General features: G+C 38.4%; 2 protein-coding genes across 2 annotated transcripts; both read left to right on the forward strand.

Annotated features, from left to right (window-relative positions):
* The first annotated feature begins 1,728 nt into the window (after window positions 1-1,728).
* LOC146376426 (SH2 domain-containing protein 6) lies at window positions 1,729-13,114 on the forward strand. Its single transcript, XM_084946593.1, has 19 exons — window positions 1,729-1,860; window positions 5,397-5,422; window positions 5,534-5,559; window positions 5,646-5,683; window positions 6,061-6,151; window positions 6,241-6,308; window positions 6,407-6,422; window positions 6,547-6,618; window positions 7,857-7,885; window positions 8,562-8,598; window positions 8,707-8,782; window positions 8,987-9,017; window positions 9,203-9,239; window positions 9,327-9,429; window positions 10,452-10,489; window positions 10,736-10,779; window positions 11,477-11,545; window positions 11,881-12,039; window positions 12,147-13,114. The coding sequence occupies exons 1-19, from the start codon at window positions 1,858-1,860 to the stop codon at window positions 12,261-12,263; spliced, it is 1,080 nt and encodes a 359-aa protein (XP_084802719.1). The 5' UTR covers window positions 1,729-1,857; the 3' UTR covers window positions 12,264-13,114.
* A 1,280-nt stretch (window positions 13,115-14,394) lies between these two features.
* Window positions 14,395-15,901, forward strand: LOC146376427 (uncharacterized). Its single transcript, XM_084947156.1, has one exon. It carries the CDS (start codon window positions 14,430-14,432, stop codon window positions 15,672-15,674), a length of 1,245 nt encoding a protein of 414 aa, XP_084803282.1. The 5' UTR covers window positions 14,395-14,429; the 3' UTR covers window positions 15,675-15,901.
* The last annotated feature ends 2,572 nt before the right edge of the window (window positions 15,902-18,473 follow it).

An 18,473-nucleotide genomic window follows, 5' to 3' on the forward strand; every position in this document is an offset into this window, starting at 1 on the left:
GATTTAAGAGACTTTGAACTTGACATAGTTGTTGGTGACTGACCAGCTGGTCTGAGTATTTCATAAACTGCTGAGAGAATGGTCCACAAAGGAGAAACTCAGTGAGTGGCAGTCCTCCCAACATAAACGCCTTGTTAACAGAGATCAAAGGCTAGAGTGCAGAAATAACTTAAAAAACAGTTGTTACAACCAAAGTATGCAGAAGAGCATGTCTGAAAGTATAACATGGAGCCTTAACGCAGGAATGTTACAGCAGGACTGGATACCTCTCCTGTCAACTAGGAAGTAGAAACAGGCTCATTAAACTGGAACAGTAGAAGCCTGGGAAAATGTGGCTGGTCTGCTGAGTTGCAACTACATTCAGATAGCTGGGTCAGAATTTGGCACAACCAACATGAAAGCATGGATCCATCCTGCGTTGTATCAATGTTTCAGGCTGCTGCTGTTTCTTTGGCACACTTTGTGTTCTTTAGTACCAATTGAGAATTTTTTTAACACAACAGCCCACCTGAGTATTGTTGCTGACCATGCCCATTTCCTTATGACCATAGTTTACCAATCCCAGCTGGTTGCTGCATTTATCAGGATACACACCATGTCATGAAGCTCAGACTCTCAAACTGGTTTCTTGAGCATGACCATGAGCTCACTGTACTCGAATGCCCTCCACAGTAACCAGATCTCAATCCATTAGAAAACTTTTGGGATGCTGTCAAATGGAAGCTTCACATCATGGATGTGCAACCGACAAATCTGCAGCAACTGTGTGTTTCTGTCTCGTAAACATGGACCAAAATCTCTAAGGAACATTTCCAGCACCTTGTTGAATCTATGACACAAGAATTGAATCATTTCAGAAGGCAAAAGAGGGTCTTAGTAGTAGCAAAGTGCACCTAATAAAGAGTTGAGATAATTTATGTCTCTAACATTGCCTGTTTCTAAATCACATCCTCTTTAAAATGATTTACAAGGCTTTTTTTTTTAACCCTACCAATCAACTATTTATCAGTCAGAAAGGTTCATAGTCAAAATTCAAACATATATTGGAAGATGGAAATTCCTAATGAAATAATGATATTTGACAATAATAAAATGATAAAATGATGGAAAAAGTAACAAAACTGGTTGAAAGATCCATTTAAACTGTCAAAACTGGGAACAATTTTATTATGTTAGAGCAGCAAATGTAATGTTTTACTCTTACAAGGTATAGTTTACTTTTACCAATGTAAAGGCATTTGTATTTTAATAATCCAGTGTATTACTACACACCAAATGTGAGTGATGATTCATCAAAACATACCGAAGCATTATTTAAACCTTCACTTTCCTAGTTTAAAAAAACACAACAGTTTTCTTTTATAATAGTACTAGAAGAAATGACACCTTCACTAAAGTTATGATGCCAGCATTTTGTCTCCTGGAGGTTCAATAAAGTAAATAAAAGTATCTTCAACATCACGTGCTAAACGAGGTCCTATTATTTAGTTAGGAGTAATAGCTTCATTAAATACATATATACCGTGTTAATATTTTATTTTTACAGCATACAAAGAGAATGTCCTTTGCTGCCTGCAACAAATCAGCAATTTCAGTTGGTTATATGACTGTTAGGTAGGGAAATTTGGAGCCATGTTCAAGCTGTGCAGCAGGTCAGTTAAAGGCAGACATTTGAGCAGCAGGTGAGGCTGTCTCTCTTACTGTTACAGGTAGGAAATGCAAATGAGTCCAGCTAGAGCTGATTCACACGGTCTCTGGCTCACATGCTTTTAATCTATAAAGCATTTGCATCCAAGGACCGAAACAAAGACATATCCTCATGACTTGAGCTGTGAGACGGGTCCCCAAGTCGTGAAAATGGTAAAGTACTGTTTAATTAAGTTTGTTATATTTTGGTTTATGGTCTGATAACTTTGGGTGGAGTGAGAAGGAAGCGAGCAGGTGTTGTCGAGGCCCACTGTAAAACTTCCATGTAGTTATTTTTATCTCACCTTTATTTCTTCTTTGGAGTTCGGACTGTGGGAAAGATACGACAGCAGAGATAATTTTAAAGATGTGATTGTATGAGAGTTTAAAGGGTAAACATTAAAAATATCCCAGAAAACTAGCGTTTAGAGACAAGTTGAAGGTAAACTTTTACCTGCAGGCATCTGTAACGACCAAATAAATGTCCTCTGGCAAATCAAACAAGTTTGTGTGTTGCTTGATGGTTTCCTGAAGTTATTAGATTTTGTTGGATCAAACACTGAATCACAGTTGGGTTTGGTGCTATTTTTAATTTGCACTTCAGTTTCACTTCCTGGTTTGAGAGAAATTAAACGACTGTTGTTGTGATCTTTTTGTACAGTTTAGTGGAGACGTTCCCAACTCTCTCTGAGGTTCTTGTAGAGACACCGACTGACGTTCGAACTGAAATCTTTGCACGTTTAACTCTTTTATGTCTAAACATAAAATCTGCTCATACTGTATTAATGACATAGAGCTACAGAAGTATTTTGGCAACACAAAAAGTCTCTTTGCACATGTGATTCAACAGGGTTCAAGTTCCTCTTGCTTTTAGCAAACAGTTCTTGCAGGTACATTCTTCCATACGTTAACAAACATTAAACACAAACAAAGGCGAGCTCCAGCTTTTGATGTGTGACTGCAATATAACTAGTGAAGAAAAGGCAGAACATAATCTTTCCACCTTAAACAAATGTTAAATTTCATGGCAGCTGTTTGTGAAGATAGTTTCTGAGAAAACTATTTTTTAATTCCTATCAAATATAATTGCTCGTGATAACAGATGAATAGTGTATTATTTGAATAATGCGTGTCTAGTCCTTGTTTGCATCAGATTTCGCTCCACAGCTGCGCAACTTTTTCCTCTTTCCTCCTGTTTACTCCCACAGACTCTGACACCACTTTTTTCAAATGCTCCGCTTTTTATAAAATTTCTCATCTACAGGTAGCGTTTTAACACTGCTCTTATTTTAAGACAAATCTTAGCATTGTCACTGTAACCTAACTCAGCCTTAACATGTAGACATGCTTGGGATTAGAGAGAATGTTGTGAATAGCTGACTAGTGATGTACTTCTCCTTTTTTATCACCTTTCCCCTGCTCCTCATTTATCAGGACTGAAACACCTGGTTCCTGACGTGTTGTGTGTACAGACAGAAAGTGATCTCTCCCTGCCTGTTTATCATCATTTACATTACATCAGCACTTCCTCTACAGCTGCCTCACGCACTGGGATGAACTCAACTTCCTGATATTACTTTTGTAGTGAATTCCACCATCTTCTGTAACCTCAGCTGTAAACAGCTACACATAAACTTGAATTTCACAAATATTTTTAGTACACTTTTGTTTCAAAGCTTATTTTGAATAAGATGTAGCAGCAATCAAAAGCCAGACAGATCATTCATGAGGATACAGTTGGGAAAAGTTGACATACCCTCATCATGGGCATGAATGTCATGGCAGTTTTGGCTTTTTAAAAACTGCTCCTTTTTTTCAGGTGGGAATGATTGTATAACATACACAGTTAAAAAAAGAAGAATTGGATGCAAAAAGTCCAATTTATTCTAATGCACACAGGGTCAAAAGTATAAAAATATTGATAGACCCTGCTGGTATTTGGTTAAATGTTCCAAATCAAGCTGGACGCCAACCAGACACTTTTGTTAACCATCACCAAGCATAGTCTGTCTGGAAGGCTGATCACTCCTCTCGGCAGAATTGGTAGAGTCTATCTAAGCTAGCTGGCTTCCTGGCACAGACCTGGCTTTTAAGTGTTGCTCACAAATTTTCAGTTGGGTTGCCATCAGAAGGTCAATGTTAGCCTGCTTTATCAAGTCCAAAACCAGTTTTGTTGTGTTTTGAGGATCATTTCCCTGCTGGAACATCCAACTTCACCAAATTTTAACTGTCTGCTGTTTGATTTGGAGTGAAGTTGAAGAATTTATTCTTTATTATTCCAACAAATTGTGTGACAGGTGGTACAGTGTCCTTAGTTTTGAAAGCCTCACCTTTATTCCTCCAAATGTCCTTCCTAATATTGTGGCCAAATTGCTAAATCTTTGTCTCGTGTGACCAAAAAAACTTATTTTGCTTGTCCATGTGGGGAGCTGTAAATGTCAGTTGAATTTGAAGTTGTTGATTTTGCAGCAGGGTTTTTTTTTCCGTCAGCACCCTCTCTGTTCACAGCAATTTGAAACTCACTTTAAACCCAAATCCTCACACTTGCAGCAGTTAGCTGTTTGAGCTGATGTGCTGTGTTTGGTTTCCCAAATGTGGCACTGTGCATCATAAGATCGCCACTTTGGTCTTGTCGGTCCATTATTTCACAATGTCCTTTGGAAGAAAGAAGAAAGAAAGGCTTTTCCCTGGCAACTCCTCAGAATGAGCCGTGTGTGTTCAGTTTAAAAACAAAAGTACTGTTATAAACTTTGACATTTATCATGAAAACTGACACCTGCTGAGTCACAGATGTAGCTCCTGGGATTTGGCCATTTCTCTGAGCTTTGCACAGTCAGACCTTGGAGTGAATTTGCTGGGACATCCGTGTCTGGGAAGATTGTCGCGTTGTGTTAACACAATCGTGAAAACTGTAAAGAAACAAATTGCCAAAACATCTGCTTTTACAGAGGTGCTCATACTTGCCCTGTGAAAGCTTTCTTTTTATGTGACTTTAGGTTTAGGGTGGTGGAAACAGTGAATACAGCAGGTGTTCTGTAATCATGGGCTTTATGGACAATAAAGGAGGCACGTTTCAGGAAAGAAGAAAAACCAGCTTTAGATTATCAAGCAAATTAAGTCATATAATAATTATCTAATGTGTACAGAAAAAAACAGGAAATGTCTTATAGTGTATGCTTGTCAGTGAAAGTGCTTATAGGTAATTACAAAAAGACAATTTTATGTCCTTTATTTAATGTTGGGAAGTTTTAAAAGATAGATATTCTTATATGAATGTTTACAGAACTGTGTCCTATCCTACTGTATTTTCATATATTATATTGGCAGATAAAAGATTAATATATCTCTGAGAGTAAATTACACCACAAAAACATACCCTACAAACATTTTGAAGTATTTACATCCTGTGTAAAATGATACAGTGATACCTCAGGTGCTATTTTGTACTGTGTTTTTGTCTCCTTTTCTGCACCAAATAAAGCTCCATTGTTATGTGACCTTATCCAAAGAGGGAAACTGACTCAGACAGACAGATGAAGCTGATAAGTAACTGAAAGTAAATCATTATTAGCTAGGCATGCAGTTTAAGAATAATGGGCTGCGTCACATAGAGACAGCTAAATATCTGTGTTTCTGTCGCTCTGCATCTGCTCGTCTCATGAAATCTGGGTATTTGTTCACTAATTTCTGTGGTTTCTGGTGTTTTTCAGAGTTTCTTTGGAAGACTGAAGAACCTGTGAGTATCATGACCAAGACAGAAACCTCATTCATTCTCATTCTTTCCTGCTAAAAGCTTATTGTATTAAAGTATTCTCTGTCCATGTCTTTTCTCCCTTCTTCCTTTCAGACCTCCAGCTCCTCCTAGGAGGACGGGTGGGATTTGTTTTCACTTTATTAAAGCTGCTTTGATGCCTTTTGTACATCTCTTATGTTCATTCATATATGTTTGTGTCCTACAGATAACAATGCAGCATATGGGTGGCCGGAGGATGAATTTGTAAGTAGGAAGAGAACAAGTTCTTAAATTGCGTGTGTGTGGTTTATAATAGGTTTGTTATATTTTTGTACTTTTTCATTCAAGTTTTGGGTATTTTTAGGGGCAGGATTTAAGTACTGAATAGGCCAAAAACAATACGTATTGTGAAGGGAGCTGACGCACAATCAAGCAGACATCCCGGTCTCAATAATAACAATACGCAGCAATGCTTTATCATGAAAAAACTAAATAGCTTTACAATATTAGAGCAGGGTACACACTGAACAGAACAGCAGTCTATCTCATGGCAGGCATACTGCTAAAATATTGAAAGTTTTATAGTTTGTTTGGAAATAATTGTTAAGATTGTTAAGATTACCAACCTTTTCTCACGGCAGGATGATGACAACGACATGTATGAAGCTCCTCCCTGTGAGCGACTGGCTGTCAAAGTGCCACCGAGAGCAGTGGAGGAGAATGTTTATCTGGGTAACATCTGAGTCTGGCAAACTTCAGCACAGATACCACAGACAGTGAAACGCTGTCTTTTCCCCTGAAATTCTTTCTGCTTTTTGCAGAGAGGACTTCCAAACCCGGTGTAACACCGAGGCAGGTTCCACCTCCACCCAGACCGAGCAAATCCTCGGTAATAAAAGCTCAGGGTCTATTTCTTTGTGCCTGTCAACATAGATGTTTTACCATGTTATAACTGTTTTTTTCATTCGGAAACCTTCGCAACGGCAGGATGCCATCAGCAAACGTAAGTAACTCAGCTCTGTTTGATGATTTTTTAAAATCTCATCAGTCCTTTTTTCCCCCCTACATTTTTACACTTTCATTTGTGTACTTTAATGAATCACATAAATACATTTATCTCTCTCCAGCACCTGAGGTCATTAGAAGTGATAAGCCAGGGAGGAAGAAGATGCCGCTTCAGACAGTTCCTGTAGAGGAAGGTAATCAGCACCAACACAAAGTATTATTTTAAAGGAAGAGTGCACCAGAGTGTAACTGAGTGAAAACTGACTGTGAGGAAGATTCTTTAAGGGGTGATATGGGTGCTTCTACTACTACTTCATATAATAATAATAATAATATTAATGAAGACTATACTATGTTTATGAGTTTATTAGCCATGTGGTATTTCCAGAAGCTGCTTGATAAACTCAGGTTGCCAAACACTTGTAGCCTGTGCTTGATGTTTCCAGCAGCAACATAATTTGGAGCTGTGAGCAAAACAAAGAGGAGAGTGCCACCTGCTGTAGTGCCACTGAGCTGCACATTAAACACTACAAAATAACACGCAAGAACCCAAAAACTGCAGGCCTCAGAACAATCTTCTGCATTTCAAAATTATGAATATCTCAGTTTTTTTCCTTTCAATCTATACTCAAATACATTCACTCAAATATAAAGATATTTCTCAGTATTATATAAATCATATTACATACGGTGTTTTCTTTTAATAATTTTGGGTTGGGAAAATGCTTTTAAGCAGAATGGGTTTTTCCATTTCTCACCCCAGTTTGTATTGATGCATCTCTTATGGAAACGAAGAGCTTCAGCTGACATTGATTGCTGTGTAAAATGGCAAAACGACTAGGATGTTGATGCTAATATTTAGTGAAGTAGAAAAAAAAAATCTGAAAATGTAAACAGGCCTATTTTTCATTTGAATATTGCATATTTTAAGTATGTTACATAGGTAAATAGATTTGTGGTAGTCACTTTCATTGCTGGTGCTGCGTCGTAAACAGACGACTAACTTAAGCTCCTACCTGGCGTCCACATATGTGGACATCACATTTTGGCTTATTTAGACCAAAATACTCAATTTTGCTCTGCAAGGGCCTGATATCCACTTACGAGGACATTATACTGCTACTGTTCTATCAAAATTTTAAATGATTATCCTCAGATGTGGCTCTTATTTTTCTTAAAAACAAAAATAAGGTAAAAAAAAAATCTGATAATTCTTTATTTTTGCATTCATCGGGCCCCAATATGCCCAAATATCAAAGAGAAATTAAAAATGCATGACGTGGAAGAGTTCGGGTCTTAGGAGGTTAAGGATTATTCTAATTACTTACTGAATAGGTGCTTCATTCTGTGTGCACATGCTGGTAAGCATCACCACTGTATATTTGTGATATGGCAACATAGATCACTAGTAGTCTTTTTTTCTGCATTTCAGATGTGTACCTGGATCCAACTGAAGAACCGGTGACTTTAACATTATTATGTTTTCTTTTTCTTTTGTGTGTAATAATATACACACAAAAGAGTGTCAGTGTGAGTGTGTGTGTGGGAGGTGCAAGGAGTCACCCACGACATGTCTGCACTCAGAGGGGGCTGTTGTTTCATAAGGGCCTTTTATAAGCAGTCGGTTGTCTTTTGCTGCACCAACAACTACATAAATGTACCAATACCCATGCATCTTCTTCTGGATGGATGGGTATTCTGGGGCTGGAGCCTATCCCAGCTACCATAGGGGAAGAGGCGGGGTACACCCTGAACAGGTCGCCAGTGTGTCACAGGACACGGCCATTCGCACGCACATTCACACCCATAGGCAATTTAGAATCACCAAATAACCTAAACCCACTAACTGCATGTTTCTCTGTAGTAGCCAGAAAGAACGCACACAAACATGGGGAAAACATGCAAAGTCCACACAGAAAGGTCAGATGGTGGAGTCAAACTCCGGACTGTCTTAGTGTGAAGCAACAGAGCTAACCATGCCTAGATAAACATTTACATGAACATTAAATCTTAGATAAGTCACTAATACCAAAAGCCAATAATACCTGCACAGCTGCATGAATGTAATTTGATGTTTTCTTCTGTATGGAGAAGGTTAATGCCCCTTTGCATATCATATTGTTGGTTTGCGTTACAGGACGATGATGATGACCTTTATTTAGAACCAGAAGCAGGTAAGTTCAAACACACTACATAGGCAGTAGTTCTGAGGCATTGATTACAAATTTATATGAAAGTGTTTGAAAACCGGAAGTTACTTTTACTTTCCCCCCTCTCTCCAGCTTGCTCTCCTCCCCCGCGTGGGCCCATGAAGATGCCTCTGTCTCCCAGGACACCGGCACCTGCTCAAATACCCTTGTAAGTTCATCTCACTCTGTTTCAAAGCAGCTTTCATCCTATTTGCAGGCAAGCTATGATACAATATGTCTTTATAGCTGTGCATTCTAGACAATCATGTGTGTGTGTTTTTTAATGCAAATATGGTATTTATAATAGGGAAATTATGTTTTAAAGTCCTGGTAGTAAATATGCAATAAACATTAGCCCTCTCACTGTCTGCAGGAAGAAGCCTTCAATCCCCAGAGATAAGTCTGTGAGTGTGTCTATTAATCTCTGTGCTTCATCTTTAATTTTCTTATGCTAAGCTGGGTCCTGATTTAAAGTAAGCTGTCAGGATACAAGATGAGTTTTAAATTCTTACCCCATATTCCCATTTCCAGTGTCTGAAATTAAACTTACAGGTATGACACAGCAGTAACATTTATTCCCTTTTTCCAGAATTTTGTTTTGCCTCCATTAGAGGACAGAAAAAGAGGTCAGAACCACATCTTCCTTGCTAATTAAATAAATCCAGACAGCTCACAGTCAAAAGATATAAGGAGTACATACATTGCTTCTATAGGTCCTTCGGCAGAAGAGAAACGTCCCACTTTTGCAAAGCCCCCTCCACCAATTCCTGGTGCTAAGCCGCATCTGCCAGCAAACCTGAAGGAACCTAAAGCCAGGTAAGAGCTGACAAATACAAAGAATTTGTGCATCTATATATACTGTATATATATTGTACAACTTGCGACTAAAACATTCTGGGAACACCTTAATTGGGTGGTTTTTTCCTTCAAAGTCAGCTTCACGTGCATGTCTGGTGATTTTGTTTTACTTCTTTTATGTCCGCTTTGGTTCTTAAGATAGGTAGAGCTGTTCATGTGTCACTAGCATTACAGCATAGCATGCATATGGCTTATTTAGTGAGTCACAAATACACAAACGTTTTATGGTTTTACTACTGTTTACTTTCAGTTGCAACTGGGAACTCAAAATTCAAAGTTATTCAGGAACACCATAATTGTATGATGATGAAATTTACTTCACTGAGACCCTAATGGACTCGCAGAAAGTATTATTCTTTTCTTACAGTTGTTCTGTATGAGGAAGTCGCTGCTTGTTTCTGCTGTTACATTGGGAATTTGTAGGGATTCACTCACTTTTAGTGCTAGCCTCAAGTGGCCATTAAAGGAACTGCAATTTTTGACATTTCTTTAGTGTTGTGCCAAAAAGTAATTTCAGATGTATTTTTTAAGTGTAATGTCACTGCTTATGTTAGTATAGACTGTAGTATATGAAGGGATTATATATAACGTAAAGAAATGACGCATTTTACAGGTATTGTTATGACACTGCGTTATTGTACCTACATTACAATCAAACCACTCCCTTCTACACAAAAACACATCTTTATAGAACTTCTAGAACTTCTTTATAGACTTCTAACCTGTGACAGGCTCAGAATGCCTTTATCTTGTTCATGATAGATATACTTGATGTGTATTTCACAGATTGTAAGCCAACAAATAATTTACAACACTTTAAATACAGGCAATGATTTTTTTTGGGTGGATTATCACTTTCTGGCACAGCACCTGACCCTGAGGTTATCACTAGAGCTGACCCCCATCCACAAGACCTGCAAGTGTGTGCATGTCAGAATTAAAGTTAGTGTCTGATGTTAGCCTTCTTTTCTATTTTTCAGCCCTCCAAATCCCCCAATACCAGACACTAAGCCTGTGGGTAAGCTCAGTTTTCTTTTTTAAGTCTCTATTAAATCCAAAGGGACGACTGATGATCATTTTGAGTATATTTATATTTGCACTTTGATGTAATCGAAACACAGTTTTCATCATACTTAAAAAAAAAAAGAAAAAAGAAAACAAAACAAACAAACAAAAAACAACCAACAAAACATTTGACTGTTGCCAAATACAGATTTCCCATGAACTTGTGCTTGACAAACAACTTATCTTTATGTGTTTTAAGCCTCCTATGGTGGTATGAGGGTAACCAGACATAACAGCCTGGAGGTAAGAGGTGAACTGTAACTTAGCTAAAAGTACTTATACAATGATGTGAAAATCAAAAATCCTGAATTCAAAAGACCCCCCCCCCCCAAACAAAATCCCCAAAAACAAAACAAAACAATTTCTCTTATTAAGGAAAAGAAAATCTCTCTATATATGTATATCATTCTTAGTGTAGTGGTTTACACATTCACTTATCGAAGGAGACACGATCCCAAATATCTACGCATAGCAAATTTGAATAGATATATGAGACATGTTTTATAGAGTGCACAGGTAGAGAAGTGTTATATAAGAACCAAACATTTAACCAAGTTTGAGATGTTTGAGATGCATGAGAAACATTTTTAGACAGAAAATCTTAATTTGAGAAATGACTGGTAAACTTCACATTCATGTAGTAGAATATTTACTACGAAATGTAATGATTTAGTAAATAGTATAGTTCAAATTCGTCCTCATGTAGAGTGGGTCAGTAAATGCACTTATACTTCACATTGTTCTGTCTCCCTATGCTCGCTTTCTTTTTGTGTCTTTCCCCTCACCTCCCAGCTGATTGGCTGCCCCTCCTTGAATACTTTGAGTTCTTTACCTTACAGTATTGAAGTGTCTTCATGAGACTGTTGTTGTGATTACACTACATAAACAATCCTGCATTGTTTTCTCTTATTGATATATCTGCTGTATGTTTATGTTTCAGGATAGAGAATGGTTTGCTGGTGACTGCAACAGAAAGACAGCAGAGGATCTCTTACAGAGAATCAACAAGGTAAACCTGGTAGTTTTAAAGTGATCTAAAAAGATAATGATGGTATGTCTCGCTGACACTCAAACATAAAACTCAAACAAAAGCTAAACCTAAGTCAGACAGCTTCAGGGCTCCATGGCAGTGATTTATTTTCCATTTCCTCCACTTACTCTCCCTGATGCATGTAGAGTCTTTTTACATTCCCCCAATTCATTCCACGATTCATCCATTTATCAGTTTTAGTTGTAGCCTGCTTGACTATTCTTTCATATCTGTCAAGGTTTCCTAAGATGTTCTTTTACATCTAGTTTTATTTATTAGATTTTCCTCTTCTCCTCCCTTTCTCCTTATTGCAGGACGGTGCCTTTCTCATCCGATACAGCTCTGCCCAGAGCACGCACCAACCCTACACCCTTGCCGTGCTTTACCAGCAGAAGGTGTACAACGTTCCCATTCGCTTCCTGGTGGAAACTAAAGCCTATGCCCTTGGAAAGGAAGGCAAAAAGAATGAAGAGGTGAAAAGACAAAGCAGGATATAAAAATTCAGGAGTTACTGAAGCCTATGAAGAATTCCGGGCATAATTTAATCACACTCCTCTCTTTATCTTCTGCTTTCTCTTAGACTTTCAACAGCCTGGATGAAATGATTTCTTACCACAAGAATAACCAACTGCTGCTGATTGACAGCAGGAGCCAGGCCAAGCACACAGCACATTTAACCCACCCTGTATGCACTTAAAACTACACTGCAACAACCTGTTCAGACGAATCATGATGATAATGGCACAGTCACTTACTGCAGGGCTACTGGGTGTCAATCCCAGAAATGTAGTTTCATCTTTATGGAATCTATAACACATAGTACTTTTTTTCATTTTAAATAAGGGAAAGGAGACAGGGTAACTTTCAGTGCACCGAGTGGTCGAAAATCCTCAGTGACACACTGCCTCAAGATAGCATGAAGTTCAGAGCTCGTCAACTTCGGTGCCTGTTTGCACCATATTGTCATAGTAATGAATAGTTAACTGTTGATGGTAGGCTCTAGCTGTGAGGATGTTTAGCCTTACTGTCATCACTTTTAAAAATACAAAAGCTAAAGTTCTGCTGTTATGAAGCATTAAAATGTCTCAAGAGCTTCACAGAATGCAGCTAATATCTATCTATCTATCTATCTATCTATCTATCTATCTATCTATCTATCTATCTATCTATCTATCTATCTATCTCTCTATCTATCTATCTATCTATCTATCATAATACTTATGTGTGATGCACCACTGAGATAAATATCTATATACACTACAAGTTTGAATTTAATTGTGTCTTTCCATTTGGTCATTTTAATGACTTTGACCTATTATATTATGTGTACTCTGCCTTTTCAGTGTATTGTTGTAGTAATTTGTGCAAAACAGACCAAAACTTTACATTTGATCATTTTCCTCATACGCTTATCTATGTTTACTATTCCTCTTTAATAACCACGATTTGCCCTAGATCCCATAACTGAAAATAAGTCTTTATTTGCGGTTTTTGTGATTTATGTTATTCTTTCAGAGAGTTAAGTACTTTGCAAATGACTGATGTTACTTGAAGTCCTTTAATTAAATATATATTCTTTAATAAATGTTCTCTTTTATAAAAAGTAGGATAATTAAAAAAACTTTTATTATACCTCTATTAGAAAAAAAAACTGTCTTGTTTTCTGTTGTCTGTTATGTAATATGGGATGTTTGTGACAATTAATTTCTTAATCGGCTGGACTAACCAATAGTCCACAACTAGGAAACACTGAAATTTTAAGTTAAGTTTGAAAACAGTTTAAAAAAAAAACACCCCATTCCAAAACGTCTTGTGACAATCTCATTGGCTTAGGGAGTGATGATGTCATAGATCTTAAGAATCTTAAGTCCTCCCCTCTGGCCTCTGCTCCGTAGCTGCGGGGTGACCTCTCGTTTGGGGCTCTACTCAGCTCTTCCCGGGAGGGTGGCACGGTTCCCCCCCCCTTTGGTGGTCCTCCTCGGGTCCTTGTACTCTGGGGCCTCTGGATATCTGGGGCCTGGATCTCCTCCATACCTGCTTCATACCCTGGTGGACGGGGCTATGGCTCCCCACACTCCCTAGCAGATCGTTACATGGAGAAACCTTTGGAATACAAGCATGCTGATCCACACAGGTATGCACACAGGTGTACACACGGGTGTTCACAGACGCGGACTACACCTTTCTTGGCTGCTGCCTCAAAGCACATTGTGCGCTGTCTATCTTGCGTGCTGCACAATATCGTTTATTATTTAGTATCTACTGTTATCTACTGCTAGCTAGTTTATTGTGATGGTGCTGTTTTTATTATGTTGCTCTTTGTTGTTTGCTTTCTCTTCTGTTTTTTTTCTCCATACAGGTGATCCAGGCGTTTTGTTTGTTTGTTTGTTTGTTTTTTCCTTTCTTCCCCCCCTTCTCACCATCTCTTCTCCCCTTTGGTTTTCTTTCTCTCCCTCTCTTTCTTTCATTCTTTCTCCCTGTCCTATCCCCCAGTCACGTCTGTCCCGTTTGTAGCAACCGAAAATAAAATAAATACATAATTATAATAAAGGTCAATCAAATGGACCAATATGGCAAGGCCATGATGATCCACTTGGCAAAATAAATCCGCTTGGCATCTTTCTTGGCCTTAAGACAACAATTCTGATGGCTAAAGATCCAAACGGGACACAAAAAAAGAAAAAAAGAAAAAAAAAAAAGAAAAAAAAAAAGAATCTTAAGTCCTTTGATGTTTTTCCTTAAGTAGGGGTGAGAAACAGCAAGTTTTAGTTCGTTTCAGCAGCATCTGTGTTTGCAGCCTACAAAACGTTCACCACAGAAACATTTGGAAAGCTCTTCAAAGTCATCGTATAGAAACTCCAACATGTTTCCAAGAAGAAAACAACCAATTCAAAATGATTACGCCGCCTCTCCTTCCTGGCGTGGCCGGCCAATTTCCCCAAATGGCGTCTCATCCTTCCAAAGGGCATTAGAGGAGAGTAGGAAGGAAAACTACCTTCTCCAGAAAAAAATGCAACAAATTGAAGAAGAGAAACTTCAACTGGAGGACAAGTGTAGACGAATGGAAGCCCAAAATAAAGAGCTGGAAGAAAGACAACAGCGCCAGCCGGACATAAAAATTATTAATGAGGGCTGGGGAATCAAGTTTGCTCAGACCCGAGAGCAGATTGCGCGCCTCATTAAAGAAAACAGGCAAAAGAGTGCAGAACTAAAAGAAATGACCAACCAGCTCCAAGACAAGAAAACGATGACTGATAAGATACAATGGGATCTCCAATGCATGGACCGAAAAAATCGGCTCCTCCAAAGACAGCTCCATGAAGCTGTGGAAGAAAAGAATAAATTCCTCCAACAGAAGGAAGAGCAGGACAAAAAGCAACAAGACATGCAGCACAAACTGAAGAGCATGCAGGAAAAATACCGCATGCTGAAAGAAAGCCTGGATGAAACACTGCGCCAAAATAAAGACCTTCTTCAACAGAAAGAGCAACAGCAGGAAAGACTGAAAGAACGAAAACGCATCGTCCAGGACTTTGAGTCTAAAAATCTAAAACTTCAAGAGTTTTGTAATCAGCTGGAGGACAAAGCAACTAAAGTGGAAGAAGAAAAGGACAAACTGGAGAAACGGTGCTCACAGATGCAGAAAAGGATCGATCAGATAGCGAGAAACAACTCCGAGCTCGTTAAGGGGCGTTTGGTGGAATTCAATAACTTGAAGAGTGAACACACTCAAATGCAGGCGCAAAAACAACAAGAAGACAAAATACATGAAGACCTGCAGCTCACGCTCCAAGAAATCAAGAAAAGAAAGAAGCAGTTGGAAGACAAGCACAAAGAGGTCCAACAGAGAAATGCAGGCATGCACAAGGACAAGCTGATACAGGAGGCAACAGCCAAACAACTCAAAGACAAGCTTGAAGAACAACAAGCAGCATTGGAAGAGGTGGAACAAAGATGTGAGAAACTTGAAGAAAAAAAACGCAGAAACCATCGACAAGCTGAGAAATCTCATCCTGGAGAAAAAAGCGCTCGTGGAAAAGTGCATGAAAAAAAAGAAAAAATGGTTCCACTTGTTCCGGAGGAGAGACGCTACTGCTTCCTCACCTGATGTAGCCTCGTCTTGCTCCACCTCTGTTAACCCCCCCAACCAGTCCCGGCAGCTGACTGTCCCCTCCTGAGCCTGGTTCTGCCGGAGGTTTCTGCCCGTTTAAAGGCAGTTTTTCCTCCCCACTGTCGCCAAGTGCTTGCTCAGAGGGGATTGTTGGGGTTTTCTCTCCTCTGCCTTTTTTCTTCATTTACTTGTTTAACTTCTTTCATTATTACTTCATTTTGCCTTGTTTCTTCATTTACTTGTTTAACTTCTTTCGTTATTACTTCATTTTACCTTGTTTCTTCATTTACTTGTTTAACTTCTTTCATTATTACTTCATTTTGCCTTGTTTCTTCATTTACTTGTTTAACTTCTTTCATTATTACTTCATTTTGCCTTGTTTCTTCATTTACTTGTTTAACTTCTTTCATTATTACTTCATTTTACCTTGTTTCTTCATTTACTTGTTTAACTTCTTTCATTATTACTTCATTTTACCTTGTTTCTTCATTTACTTGCTTGTTTAACTTTTTTCAACTTATCTAAATAATAAACCAATTAAATTTATCCTTTGAGTATTTTTCATCTCATCTTTACAGAATCTTTCCAAAACATTTTCAAACATTCAGATCTGTCTTTTATTTTCTTCTTGAAACCTCATAAATGGTGAACTAAAAACCCGGAATATGGTTTGAAACATAGTTTCAGCTGAAACCGGCATAACATGCTGTGTGTGTGTGTCTGTGTGTCAGGGTATCACTAGTTAGGTCATCATGTTTAGACTCATTCACTCCAAAATTATTTAGGCCAAATCTTTAAAACAGTATCATTTCATACACATTTTCAATTTACTTCAATCGCACAAATGCAGAAATAATTATTTGCAGTATCTTATTTATTATGAGAATGTCATGCCTGATCATTTGTACCTACACCACCAAAAATGGGGGCAAAAGGGAGGAGATCATGTTTAATCGGTTATAAGAAAAGGTCAGAAATATAAGTGCCGACATGAGCAGTGTCCACAGAAACCTCTGAATCTCAGCTCAAAGTTCAAATAAACCATTTCTACAACCAGCAAACAAAGCAAAGACACCAAACAGTTAAAAGAGCAGTGACGTCACCACGAATCTGTGGTCAGGTAATATCCATGTTTTGATTGATGATTTTCTGGAGTTAAATGTGAACCGAAGCATATTTTGGGTGTTATATGCTATTAAATACTTTTAAATAAATTAGGTGTGGAAATAAAAAAATCAAAAATTCCTCTGTTTGAGTCACAGTAACTTTGACATAGTAACATTTGCAGTAAGTCCTAAATGTTCACCTTTAAAGTGTTTGTGCTAATAACACCATGTACAGTAAGACAGGCATGGAGAACAGCACTGACTGGGAGAGGCTTTGAACAGCTGACACACTCAGTTCAGTTCAACATATCAGACTTTAAGAATGCACAAGCATCTACCTAAAATCTATTCATTTAGTCTATCATCTGTGATATTATCATGTAAAATTATGATGTATCGTTCACCTCCATTATTCAAACAAGTAGCCCTTAAGTATTTAATATTCATACGTTAAAACACTGAAATTTGTCTGTTGTCTCAGTGGCTGATAGTGCCCCACAGGCCTCAGTGTGAGCTTGAAGCCATTATAATGTTACAGTTGTTTAATGTGTAGGTGCTCATGATATAGACCACAGGGTCTGGGTAGATACAGGTGGGACACAACACAAAAACTTGTCACTAACATATGTTTCTCTCTCGTGATCAGTAACATCAGTTTTCACTGCAGTGATACAAACCATGAATTACACCCGTATAAAATCCTCCCAAATCAAAACAGCTCACTGATGCAGATCCTTTGCAGTGCCTCTCTTGGTTCTTTTAAAAATTCCTGCATGTGTGAGTTGCTGAAGCACACCCTGCCGTTACCCCTTTTTGAAAACAAAGGAACGGTGGGACTGAGGCAATTTTACCTCAGGATGGCCAGTCACCGCATACCGGTGATTCAGCGAAACTCACCGGAGAAATCCTGCCTGACAACGCCAAATTGTTGAGGAAAATTTAACAATAACCTGCACCCAGTGAGCTTGATTTGAAGCGGGTTTAATAAACACATTGCAAAGTGGAGAGAGCTTCCCAGTGAAACACCAGGACCACCTCTGAATTGTGGCCACCGCCCTTACATCTTATATACAGAGACACAGACAAAGAACATTCCACAAACTCTTACATGTTATTTTGAATCAGCAGTGATACATCCTACACTTCCTCTATTCAACTGTAACTACACAAAGCAGCCATGAATGTCCAGCACACACGTGTGTGTGTGTGTGTGTGTGTGTGTGTGTGTGTGTGTGTGTGTAGAGAGAGAGCTCACAAAATTAGGTGGTGTTCTTCATTGTAATAGTAAAGGTAACATGGGTCCCCACCATTTCTCAAAGACTTGTTTCTGTAGTCTGAGTATGTAATTTGTTCCATCAGACAGACATGGATCCATAGATTATATCTGGTTTTAACCATCTGATAGTTATGCATTTTAGGGCTGCAGTGAGTCATATATTTAGCAAGTAAGTTTTGGCTTTGCAGTCAATATGTTCTGCAATCCTTCCCAACACTGCTACTGTAGGACTTAGTGGAATATTTACCTTGGAAAATGTCTTTGAGAGCATCAAATATCTGCCTCCAGAATACACAGAGTTTAGGGCAGAGCCACAATATATGAGTGTGGTTGGCAGAGTGTGTCCCACAGTTCCTCCAGCATGAACTTAGATGTGTTGGACCCATCTTAGCAGTTATTTCTGGTGCTCTGTAG

The sequence above is a fragment of the Perissodus microlepis genome, chromosome 12, assembly GCF_051167445.1.
Source record: "Perissodus microlepis isolate ML-2025 ecotype Zambia chromosome 12, ASM5116744v1, whole genome shotgun sequence".
In the NCBI taxonomy this organism is placed as follows: Eukaryota; Metazoa; Chordata; class Actinopteri; order Cichliformes; family Cichlidae; genus Perissodus; species Perissodus microlepis.